The sequence below is a fragment of the Nicotiana tabacum genome, chromosome 13, assembly GCF_000715075.1.
Source record: "Nicotiana tabacum cultivar K326 chromosome 13, ASM71507v2, whole genome shotgun sequence".
Lineage (NCBI taxonomy): Eukaryota > Viridiplantae > Streptophyta > Magnoliopsida > Solanales > Solanaceae > Nicotiana > Nicotiana tabacum.
Genome location: NC_134092.1, coordinates 132901307 through 132913999, shown reverse-complemented (window position 1 = coordinate 132913999; position 12693 = coordinate 132901307). Strand labels below are relative to the sequence as shown.

Genomic DNA, 12693 nt, shown 5'->3' with positions numbered 1-12693 from the left:
TTTTGCTCAAACCCTGTATATGTATTAACAAAACTTAGAATAATTTTTATCCAATAAATCTTGAGCTCCTGAGTTATAAATGGGAAGGTAAGCTTCCATTTAGACAGGATAATTGACTATTATTGGCAGTGTTTTCCTTCTTTTTTACACCAAAAAGTTATTGTAGATTTGTAAAAGCATCCAAAGTACGAGGTCAACTTTCCAAGAAATCCAACAGACTGTACATTTATTTATATTATACTATATTATATAGAAATGAATGAGGCAATGAGTGGTTTTCCATCATTCCTTGAATCAATGGGCTCTTTTTCTTTTTTTTTTTGTTTCCCCAAATGATGCCTTAAGTTTGGGATAAGTCTATTTTTGTCCATATTATATTATTTTGAGTGCATATGATCCTTTAAGTTTACATAGGTTGAGCACTTCTGATCCAACTCATGAAACTCCTAAACTTGATCTTTAAAACTAATGGAAATGTTATATACTTTTGAAGTTCCCAAGTAATATAACGATCGTGATCAGATCTACTTGCCCAATTTCATTTTTCTCCATCACAGTTTTTTCATTACTGATACACTTTTTCTATTTGATTTTTGTGTGATCAGTGTAGGATTGAAGGAAAATATAAAATTGACCAAGAAAATCTATGTTGGGATTATTTTTTACTCTAGTCACGTGAAAAGTACGAGAAATATTGATTAGCTTTAATGACCCATTTGGATATTTTGTCAATTTGAAGGGGAGTCTTGGCGCAACCGGTAAAGTTGTTGTCATGTGACCAAGGTATTACGAGTTGGAGCCGTGGAAACAGCCTCTTGCAGAAATGCAGGATAAGACTGCGTACAATAGACCCTTGTGGTCCGACTCTTCCCCAGACTCTGCACATAACGGGAGTTTAGTGCATCGGGCTGGCCTTTTAGATTAAACATGCTCGACTTTTTGTGAACTTAAAGAACCATATATGCTCAAGTAATATAATAGAGACTAAACTAGACTTACCCTCAAATTTTAGGGACCATTTGCGCTAAAAATTCTTTCTAAATCCATAAGACAAAACAGAAGGAGAACGACAGATAATACTCTAATCTTTTAGCTTTATTTCCAGCGGATAATCCAACATTGAACATACATTAATGTTGTCATAATACACATAGTTGACTATTTTCTGCTGTGTGTATATAAAAGAATATCTTTCATCTTCAAACATCTTAACCGTTCCATAGCATTCTTACCTGAAAATTCTGTGGACCATACTCTAAGACATGGCTAGCTATGTCTGGTGGTGGAGCTGGTGGTTCACGGTGGCGTTTATCGGTTGTTTATCGATCCAGAAGCCGGTTTTTTCCGAGCCACAAACCAACCTGTTAGGCAAAGGATGTAGTCAATACAATGCAACAAATTTACCTGATTTTTTCAGAAAACTCAATGCAAGTTTTGATGATTTAAGGAACCAGTTGTCTAATCAAGATAAGCGATTCGCCACGACACAACAGGCTGTTTATGCTATGGTTGAATGCAGAAACTATTTGTCAAAAGCTGATTGTGTTTCCTGTTATGATGCTGCTGTTTCTCTCATCAGAACTTGCTCTGGTGCTAATGGTGCTCGTGTTACCTATGATGGTTGCTTCCTCAGGTGAGTTACGCCTCGAAACTAGTTGGAGTCGACTTTATTAAGAAATATCTATGGAATTGCTCTTTGTATTTTCACATCAATTTTTCAAGATTTTGGCCTCTTCTTCAAAATTTCCATTAAGAAAGAAACTATTGAAAAAAAAAAGGACAGCCCGGTACACTAAGCTCCCGTTATGCGCGGGGTCTGGGTGAGTGCCGGACCTCAAGAGTCTATTGTAGGCGGCCTTACCCTGCATTTCTGCGAGAGGCTGTTTCTACGGCTCGAACCCGTGACCTCCTGGTCACATGGCAACAACTTTACCAGTTATGCCAAGGCTCCCTTCAAGAAAGAAACTAGAACAAATATATTAAATGATATGCAGCAGCCCTTGATTATGATCAATCATATGATGTTGTTTGCTAACACTCAAGAGACAAGATTATTGGTAACAGCAATATTTATATTACTGTTTGACTGCATAAAATCCCTGATACTAACCTATAAACAGTCTCTCAGTTGTCTGGTATGAGATCATGTATCTTCTTGTGGGTAATCTTCGATTCAGATAAAATCGTCACTTAAACTCAGAACTGTGGAAAGTCGAACTTTTCCATACCTTTTAGTCTGTAATGTGAAGACCACTTTCTGAGGCAGTCTATTTTATCAGGCGGAAAACACAAGCACTTTGATAGTCTAATTTAAAATTATTAAAGCATACTCATTAAAATGGCAGCTTGTGTTGGAATGTAAAGATAAAAAGGGAGAGTAAAATCCTTCTAATAACTTACATGAACTCATTGCTCTACTGATGCCCTTTTTCAAAGGTACGAGAGCAACAATTTCTACCAAGACACTACACTTCCAGGAAATGCAGCAATTTGTGGGAATCGAACAGCTTCTCAGCCAAATGCTTTAAATCCTGTTGCACAACAACTCTTGAATGATCTTAGCATGGCGACTCCAAGAATTAGTGGCTTCTATGCAGCCACGAAGAGGGAAGTCGCTGGTGTTACTCTCTATGGAGTAGCACAATGTGCTGAAACCATCACTAAAAGTGGCTGCGTAGATTGCTTGACAGTGGCATATAAAAACATAGAAGGCTGCTTGCCTAAATATGCAGAAGGAAGAGCTGTAGACGCAGCCTGTTTTATGAGGTACTCAAATAGAGCCTTTTTTTCTGATAACAAGACAACTGATATCACACCATTCCTTGGCGGAGGAGGTAGGAAATGAAGCTCTCTTTTTCTCAACTCTTACCAGCATTAGTCATTTTAAGACGAATTTATAATTGGTGGCGGTGCTTTATGCAGGAAGCTCAAACAAGAAGAAAGCCGCCATTATTGGGGGTGTCGTTGGAGGTGTAGGACTTCTTTTGATTGTATTGGCTTTGTTCTTATGGTATCGACTTTCTAGAAAACCAAAGGCAGCTGAAAGAGGTAAAATTTGGACGATCCCTTTCTGAATTAACCTTCTTTATCCCTCAACCATCTTCAGAATCTTTTGTAGTTCAAAGTCTTAAATATGTTTTCTATGTCTTTCTCTTAACTATAGAAAGGGAAGTGGGGGTTTCTTTTCATCCGTTTATTTATATCGTAACTGATATAGTAGCTCATGTTCAGGTAATATACTGGGAGCAACTGAGCTGAGAGGTCCAGTGAGCTACAGATTCAAGGACCTAAAAATTGCTACCCAAGATTTCAATGAAAGTAATAAACTTGGTGAAGGTGGTTTTGGTGATGTATACAAGGTAACACTGAAACAGTTGAAGATCCTTATCTCAATCAAATTGACTAGATAATATTGAACTGACTTCTATCCGTGTATCCACTAAATTTAATTCAAATGATGACTCTAATGTTATTGAACAGGGCACTTTGAAAAATGGACATGTAGTTGCTGTTAAGAAACTAGCAATTTTTTCTAGCAGAGCAAAGGCAGATTTTGAGACTGAAGTTCGGCTTATCAGTAATGTCCATCATCGCAATCTCATCCGTCTCTTGGGGTGTTCTAACAAAGGAGCAGACCTACTACTTGTTTACGAATACATGGCAAATGGCAGTCTTGAGAGATACTTATATGGTCGATTTTTTTGTTTATCCAGCTTACTATTTTTTTCCAAGTCAAATTGTTATGTTCAAGAAAATTTAAACTCATCTTACCTCTCATTGTTTTGCAGGTGACAAACGAGGAATGCTCAACTGGAAGCAACGATTTGATATAATCTTTGGCACAGCTCGTGGCCTTGCCTACCTACACGAGCAATTCCACGTCTGCATCATCCATAGAGATATAAAATCCAGCAACATTCTACTAGACGACGAATTTCAGCCAAAAATTGCTGATTTTGGGCTTGTAAGACTTTTACCTGAGGATCAGAGTCATGTCAGCACTAAGTTTGCTGGTACCTTGTAAGTCAATTTGACTGCTTGAGTTTCTTACCTTGATATCACTAAAAGCATTATGAGAACAACTCAATGAGCTCTAATTGAAACAGGGGATATACTGCACCAGAATATGCAATTCGTGGACATCTAACAGAGAAAGTCGACGTCTATAGCTTTGGGGTTGTCGTTCTTGAAATAATCAGTGGCAGGAGGAGCAATGATATACAGATTGAGCCTGTCACTGAATATCTCCTTGAAAAGGTCGGTTTTCATTTTCAAATTCCACTTTTCCTTTCATATTTTACTAAGTATTCTCTTCCAACTTCTCTGTCCCATTCTAATTGTACCTGTGCTATGGTGAAAATAGGCGTGGAAACTTCATGAAACTGGCATGCCTGAAAAACTGGTGGATGAGACTTTAGACCCCAATGAATACAACGAACAAGAAGTGAAGAAAATCATAGAGATTGCCTTAATGTGTACACAATCACCAGCAAATCTTAGGCCAACCATGTCTGAAGTTGTTGTCATGCTATTAAGTGATCGTAGCACAGACACGAGAACTCCTAGTATGCCTACTATCATTAGCATGGATAAGAGTACGCCAGTGGACTTGTCCATGACTACTGGATCATCAGCTTCTAACGCAACCAATACTTTTTCTGATTTCACTGGACGCTAGCTACATAAGAGTATACTTTAGACCTGAAAATTATGCTGGCACCACAGCATCTGAAAAAAACATGGAAAGTATGCTACAGTGCAAAATGACCACTCTTTAAGTTATACAAGTCTTAATTTTTCATGGTTCATATCCGTGACTGACTATCAAAACTAGAACTCCATCATCATTGCAGAAGCAATGAGAAAATTGTTGTCTTGGCTGTTAGAGTGTCTTATTAAATGATGAGCTTGAACTCGACCCCGTTCATAATAATAATATTCGACCTCAATTCTTCATGTGTAACATGCAATTTTGTAAAACTTCTGCGTACACTAATACTCAAATTTCAAAGTCATATGACAATCTTCCACATGGCAACAAATAACAATGCAGTATGGTGACTGTGTTACTGCTGTTGATATCATCGTATACTATAATAAACAATAAAAATAATTATCTTAAATATAAGCAAGATGATCTACTGCTCAAAGCTGGACTTCTGTATAACAAAATAAACAAGGTAAGTTCAAGGCATAAAGTATGCATGGGAAAAACGTCTTACTTATTGCAGTGTTATCCCATGAGACTTCAACCCCTTACAATTGTTTGGGGACATCTAGAGGATGCTTTGCTCCAAAGCAGTCCCCACAAGTCCTTAGCAATGTCACAGGTATACATAACTTTCTAAAAGTAGATGCAAAGGAGGTGCAGCTAGATAGTCACTCTTATCTCTCTGAACAGACCGGATAAGGGGAAGGGGAGAGGGGGGGGGGGACACTTTTTGTAAGGGAAAATAACCATCGCGAACTGACACGAGAGATGCTAATAACTCTGAGTTGGTTCTCCTTTGCATTCCTTTCGTTTTACTGGGATTTATGTGTGAACTACCGAAATGTCCTTTTCTCCCCTCATTCTTTTATACCAGCAATCTGGTTGTCTATTTTCCAGTTCAAGTCAGAAGTGGAAACATAAAAGTTGTTCTTACCGTCAAGAGGTTAGTAATCAGCCATTCCACATGCTACATAGCTCCAATTAACCAAGTGGCTTCACCAAGTACTTTCACGTGCTGGTCCGGTATAGACACTTTGATGATGTTTATTAATTGGAAGAGAAATGAAGTTTAACTCTTCATGTACAGATTGGAAACATTCGAAGTGAAGCAGAAAGCAAAGCTGAAAGTTAAGCCAAGCAGATTTACAGAAGCACATATCACAAGTTTTCTTATCTAATTAAATCATCTTGGCATATAAAGTCTATTAGATTTACTCCTTAATTATTTTGAAGAATTTTGGTATTTCCTTAATGTGGCTCGTAGAGGAGAATAAAAAGGGAACTATTTGTTGAAAACATAATAAAATAAATAAAATTGTATCATCTCTAGCAGCTTAAGCTTTTAGATGAGATGGTCAAATAATTCAATATAATATTAGACAGAGACCCACCACCCATTATCGAAAAGAATTTTCAGATGCTGGGACCATAAGAATAATCAGCCTCCCACATGAGAGAGTGTATTAAAGACATAATTAAGTATAAATAAAAGTGTCTCCTCTCTAACATCTTTTAGATGAGGTGGTCACACTTCTATTACCCAGCGGCAGGTAATGTGGATGGTGTATTTCTTCCATATAGAGCTATATTCTGGGTTCACAAACTCTTTTCAATTTGTAAAAAGGAAAACAAAGAACTACATCTTTTCAGCAAGACGTTCAATTCTCATACAAATGACATAAATGTGTTTTGAAAGAAGCAATATTTTCCTGTTCAGTACATAGCTCAGAAAAAAGATCTTAAAGGGATTATTTACAGAATAACAACTACGAGAATCACCAGTAATCATTGCAAGAGCATATCCCTTTGTCAAAATGGTGGAACCGATTTGTATCTCTCACTATAATCTTTCTTCTCGTTATTTCTGACACAAACTTCATCCAAGAGTGACAATCCGCACAAATTCGAAGATTTTTTGTCACCCTAATTGGAATACCAGAACCAGTATGAATCAGACCAAATACTGTAGCAAGCCGTTCACTATGCCCACATATCCATTCTGCTTTTGTTTCCTCGTTTACATCATGAAGCACAACTCTCGTATCAGGTTTATACCCCATTTTTATCAATAGCATCTGATAATTCATCCCAAACTTCCTTGTATTCATCTGAATTACGAAATTCAAAACCGCCACCAGCCATAAATGTGTGTACTCTATTTCTAACCTGTATCCAGCTGCATCCAGCTTCCTTTTTGATTCCCTTATTCTCCATCATCTCCCTCACTTTTTTAACTCCCTCCCACAGTCCTGCATTTGCATAAATGTTTGATAGTATCACGTAATTTCCACAGTTGTTAGGTTCCATCTCAAATAGCTGCTCTGCCACAAGTTCTGCAAGAGAGACATTTCCGTGAAGTCTGCATGAATTGAGCAGTGAGCCCCAAATGCTTCCACTAGGCTTGACGGGCATTTTCTCCACTACTTGCAGTGCCTCTTTAATTTTCCCAGCTCTACCTAATATATCAACAAGACAAGCATAATGCTCTGAGGAAGGCCGAATTCCAAATTCTGGACTCATGTTCTCAAACAATTCCTTGCCTAAGTTCGCCAGCCCAGCATGGCTACAGCCAGACAACAAGGTAATAAATGTCACTCCATCGGGCCTAACTCCACTACCAACCATATCATCAAACAACTTCATTGCTTCTTCCATTAAACCATTGATCGCATACCCATTAATAACAGTATTCCACGATGTTATGTCTTTGTATTTCATTCTCTCAAACACTCTCCTGCAATACTCCATTGCTCCGCATTTTGCGTACATGTCCAAAAGTGAGTTTACTAAAACAAGATCAGGAACTTTAGTTGATTTAACAATTTGTGAATGTACCTCCCTTCCATAATAAAGGTATGTAACCTGAGAACAAACAGCTAAAATCGTCGTAAAAGTCACCCAACCATATCCCACTCCATCTCTTTGCATTCGCCTAAAAGTCTCAAATGCCTCAAAAATCTGTCCTTTCTTAACAAACCCCGCGATCAACGAATTCCAACTTACAACATTTCTGTCAGGCATTTCCTCAAACACCTTCAACACATCTTCAAAACACCCACACTCACTGTACATTCCCAAAATAGCATTGTACACAACTTGATCAGGTTCTTTATCAGCTTTAATAATCTGGGCATGTACACCTCTACCGACCCTCAAATCTGAAAGTCCCGAACAAGCTTTCACAGCCATAGAAAATGCAAAATTCCCCGGTTCAATGGACTTAAACAACATTTGACAATAAATCAATAATGCTTCCCTGAAAAATCCTTTTTTAGAATACCCAATTGCCATTGCAACCCAAACTGATTCGGGTTGGTCTTCGGTTTCAAGCGCGTGGTGCTCAAAAACACGGCGAGCCTCATCTAACTGATCACAAACAGAGAAAAGGGTAATTAATTTAGATAAAATTAAAGGGTCATTGAGAAATTTACTTCTGTTTGGATTTAAAAGAAGGTGAAGATATAGCCTATGACCGTGTTCTAATGATTTTTGTGAAATGCATGCATGGAGGAGATTCAAATAAGATTCTTTGTTTTCGGGTTGAGAATTTTTCTGGGATTCTAATAGGAGAAGAGCATCGTTTAGTTTTCCGGATTTAGTGAGGGATTTGAGATTTGTGTTGAAAGGTTTTGGAGGTGTTTTGTTAAGCTTGTTGAAGCTTGAAGTTGCAGTTATGGTGGTTGTGACAGTTGGTAGAGAAATGGCGGGAATCGCCATTGGTGTCTTGTGAAAATTTCGTTTACACTATGGTTTGGTTGATAAATATTTGGGGTCTTTTCCTTTAAATAATAATTTTCTCGGGAAATATTAACAGAATTTTTGATAGGAAGAAAATAATTTTCTCAGGAAATATGTCTTATTTTGGGAAATATCAAACTTTTAGTAGTTAGTTTGGTAAATAGAGTTATATGGTAAGTTGGTAACTGTACAAGATATAAGATAAGATAAGATGATAGTGTTTTGACATATTTTTTATGTAATTAAATATGGGCAATAATATGTAAATGTTGCTGATTGCAAGTGATATTGATAAGAATTTGGATATTTATAGGGGAAAAAACTTAGAGCCCGTTTGGACATAAAAAAGAATTTTCCTTTTTTTAAAAAAAAAATTACTTTTTTTCGAAATCAGCATTTGTTCGTAAAATTTTCAATTTTCACTTGAATGCATTTTTGAAATTTTCAAAATTTTGAAAAACTCCAAAAAGCTTTTTTTTTTTAAAATTTTTACTCAAATCACTCATAAAACTTCAAAAACAACCCAAAATTATACTCATGTCCAAACACAACTCTAAATTTCAAATAACATTTTCAGTTGAAAATTTTTTTCGCCCTATTTTGAAATTTTACAATTCTTATGTCCAAACGCCCACTTAGGTCCATAGGTGAAATGTAATTATTTTCTTTGCAGAAGAGAACAACAATAACAACGAAATTCAATGTAATTTCAGAAGTAGGGTTCGGGGAGGGTAGTTACCTTACCCCCCAAAGGGTGGGCCATATTATTAGCGGAAAAGGCCTAAAAATGCCATTCAACCTAGGGAAATGGCCTATCGATGTCATCCGTTAAAAGCTCGCTCTTTCCACGCCACTACCGTTAAACATTTGACCCATCTATCCCATTATTTGACTAATGGCTCAATTTTTTCTTTTTTAAATATTTATAATTAGTGAATAGACCCACATTTCCACGTGTCTGTTCATTATTGGTCCGACTTTACCCCTGCCCTACATTAGTTTTAACCTTGGTTAGGTGCATTTACCCAAACCCAACCCGTTAAAACATACCCAAATTATTAACCCAACCTAACCCAAATTATTAACTCAACTCTGTTATTAACCCAACCTAACCCAAATTGGTTACTCGACGATCTTTCCCTTTTTCACAAAGCCAACGCCGCCGATTCCACTTTCCTTAGAAAGCACTACCATAAACGTTCCTCCAACAAATTCCGTCTAGGTTCTGCCTCCATCCGCCGCCCCAAAATCCGCTTTTTTGTTCCTAACAAACTCCGATTTACACTTCGAATCCTGATGGCACAAATTCTTCAATGCTTTCGATCCGCATCTGTATAATAGCTACATACACGGTGACCCTATAGTGAAAATCACACCTCCAACCGGTGTTTTTACTGATATATTTATACATTCGAAGAGAACTCAACGCTCATCGCCGATGCTCATTTCCGCCACGCGCCGCCTTCTTGCTCACGAGCTGCTCGATGACCCAGATAATGCTTAATTTGCTCTTATTTCGCAGCATTGTATCCCCTGGGTTAATAATTTGGGTTTGTTTTTAGCGGGTTGGGTTTGGGTAAATACACCTAACCAAGGTTAAAACTAATATAGGGCAAGGGTAAAGTCAGACCAATAATGAATAGACACGTAGAAATGTGGGTCTATTCACTAATTATAAATATTTTAAAAAGAAAAAATTCAGTTGTTAGTCAAATAATGGCATAGATGAGCCAAATGTTTAACGGTAGTGGCATGGAAAGAGCGAGCTTTTAACGGATGGCATCGATAGGCCATTTCTATAAGTTGAATGGCACTTTTAGGCCTTTTCCGTATTATCAGTTACGGCCTTACGGGTTCAGTCGAACCTAGTAGCTTTGGTTTAAATCATGTATTTGTCTTAAGTTTTTTATTAAATATATACAAATTATTAATTTAGAACCCAATAACTTAAGAGGACTAGGACCCGAACTCATAAGTTTGAAATCCTAGTTATACCTCTGCTTACCCCTATGTTTTGCAAGTAGAAGAATTTTGTCATAGACCATGTATTGCCAAATTGGGTTTGAAAGTGAAGGGTTGGGTTTGGTTATGATTGCTTCTGATATTTGTTTCTTAGCCGACTACTCACATTTGTGGAAATTCGTCATTTGTTAATGTACGGTATAATGTGATAATATGTGTTCTTTCCTTTAATGTTACTCCCTCCGTTCCAATTTATATGAACCTGTTTGACTGGGCACAGAGTTTAAGAAAAAAATGAAGACTTTTGGAATTTGTGGTCCTAAACAAGTCCAAATGGGGCCCAGAGTATTTGTGTGGTTATAAAAGCTTCTCATTAAGGGTAGAGTTGTAACTTTAAGCTAAATTGTTACCAAATTTAGAAAGGGTTCATTCTTTTTGGAACGGACCAAAAAGGAAATAGGTTCACATAAACTGGAACAGAGAGAGTATTTGTTAAGTTTGGAAAACTAATGGACAATTTATTATTTTATACCTATTTTACTCTTCTTATTAAGTATACTATTTATTTCTAATTCTTTTTTCAACATATAATAAATAAAATGATATGGTTAAATTATTATATTATTTATTATTTCTCGATGTATCAAATTAATAATTGACAAGTAAATATGGACGGAGAAAGTAATTTCTAGCTAGGTACTAATTTTTTAGTAGTTAGTTTGGTAAATAACTAAATATCAAGGGGTTTCCAATTATTTGAACTAAACTGAAATAGGTGTGTACAACCAACTTGGAGACTAAGTTTGAAGTAATAATTACTATATCATAAGGTTGAATTGCTAATCAATGATGATGAATTTGACTGAAAATTGACTACACACAACTTCATAATCTATAACTAGAATTGTGCATAATTTCACTTAGTAATAAATTCAAGAACTGAAATATAGTTTTCTTTTTCTTTTTGAAATTAGTGTCAAGTGAGGACAAATGGGGATCTCCAACCTTTATTTCATTTTTGGTCCCCATAAGAGGGATTTACCCCATTTTTGGGACAACTTACTCCAACCATTCCCCCATTTTTTCCCCCAACAGATAATATTCTTTTTTATATTTTTCTTTCTCTTCTATATTATATTATTAACTTTCATTTCAATTTTATTTTTTAATTTCCATTAAATAAATTTCATCTTTTATTTTCATTAATTTGTAATTTCCATTAAAGTAATTCTATAAAATTTTAAATAATATAATTTGTAAGTAATTATTATCGATCCGACTCGTCGTGAATTTATGCGACAAAAACAACAACGAATAATGTATAAAAGAAGTCAACAATATCCAAACTCACAACCACAACAATCCTCGTCCCCATTCACTCAATACTATAATAATTTTGGTGTATCTGGAAACGACATATCTCCCTACTAAGTTATTATGCTATTTACCGTAGTTTCAATTTTTATATATTTTAATTTAATGTATTTTCAATTTTCATGTATTTCCAATTTTAATGTATTTTCAATTTTCACTTTTCAATTTTAGCAACATCTAATATTTTATATTCGCACCTTTCAATTTTAGCAACATCTAATATTTTATATTTGCACCATTCATTTTTTGAGATGATTATATATTTTTTGTACAATTATAAATTATAATAAAATTAACTTACAATTTTACATAAAAATAATAAATGCATCAAAATTAATTTATCATAATTATACGCCAAAGTTAAGATGTAAAATTAATATTATAAAGATATTACATAAACATAATTAGGTATATATAAAGAGGTAAATTAAAAGAGTTAAATAATAAAATAATAATAAACAAATCATGAATAGTAATGGGAAGATGAATAGTGTACCCCATATTTGAGGAACATTATTTATCCCCTATTTTGGGGCAAAAATGGGGGAAAGTTGGAGCTTCATTACCCCAAAAATTGCCCCCGTTATGGGAAAATGGGATAAGGTTGGAGATGCCCTAACAGACCCTTGCAGAAATGTAGGGTAAGGCTGTAGAGGCGGATCCGGGATTTAAATTCTATGGGTTCAATTATAATATTTTTAGCATTGAACCTATTATATTTTTAAAGTTATGGGTTCATATATATTATTTTCGCAATTTTAATAAATCTTTACGCATAAATTCATATTCCGTAACGAAAGTAGGAGGTTCAGTTCAATCCGGTACTAAAAGGCTGGATCCACCTCTGCTACTAACTGTTGAATAATAATGAAAATAATGAAATGAGAATGTCCAAACATTAATTTAAA

At 35.7% G+C, this 12693-nt stretch overlaps 1 protein-coding gene and 1 pseudogene across 1 annotated transcript; one reads left to right on the top strand and one right to left on the bottom strand.

Moving 5' to 3' along the window:
- Nucleotides 1-1116: 1116 nt before the first annotated feature.
- On the top strand, nt 1117-4962 carry LOC107796856 (cysteine-rich receptor-like protein kinase 3). Its single transcript, XM_016619687.2, has 8 exons — nt 1117-1633; nt 2437-2834; nt 2923-3048; nt 3232-3359; nt 3481-3691; nt 3789-4020; nt 4107-4257; nt 4364-4962. Exons 1-8 carry the CDS (start codon nt 1263-1265, stop codon nt 4676-4678), a joined length of 1932 nt encoding a protein of 643 aa, XP_016475173.1. The 5' UTR covers nt 1117-1262; the 3' UTR covers nt 4679-4962.
- Nucleotides 4963-6354: 1392 nt separating this feature from the next.
- On the bottom strand, nt 6355-8503 carry LOC107796857 (pentatricopeptide repeat-containing protein At3g14330-like; annotated as a pseudogene).
- Between the last annotated feature and the right edge of the window lie 4190 nt (nt 8504-12693).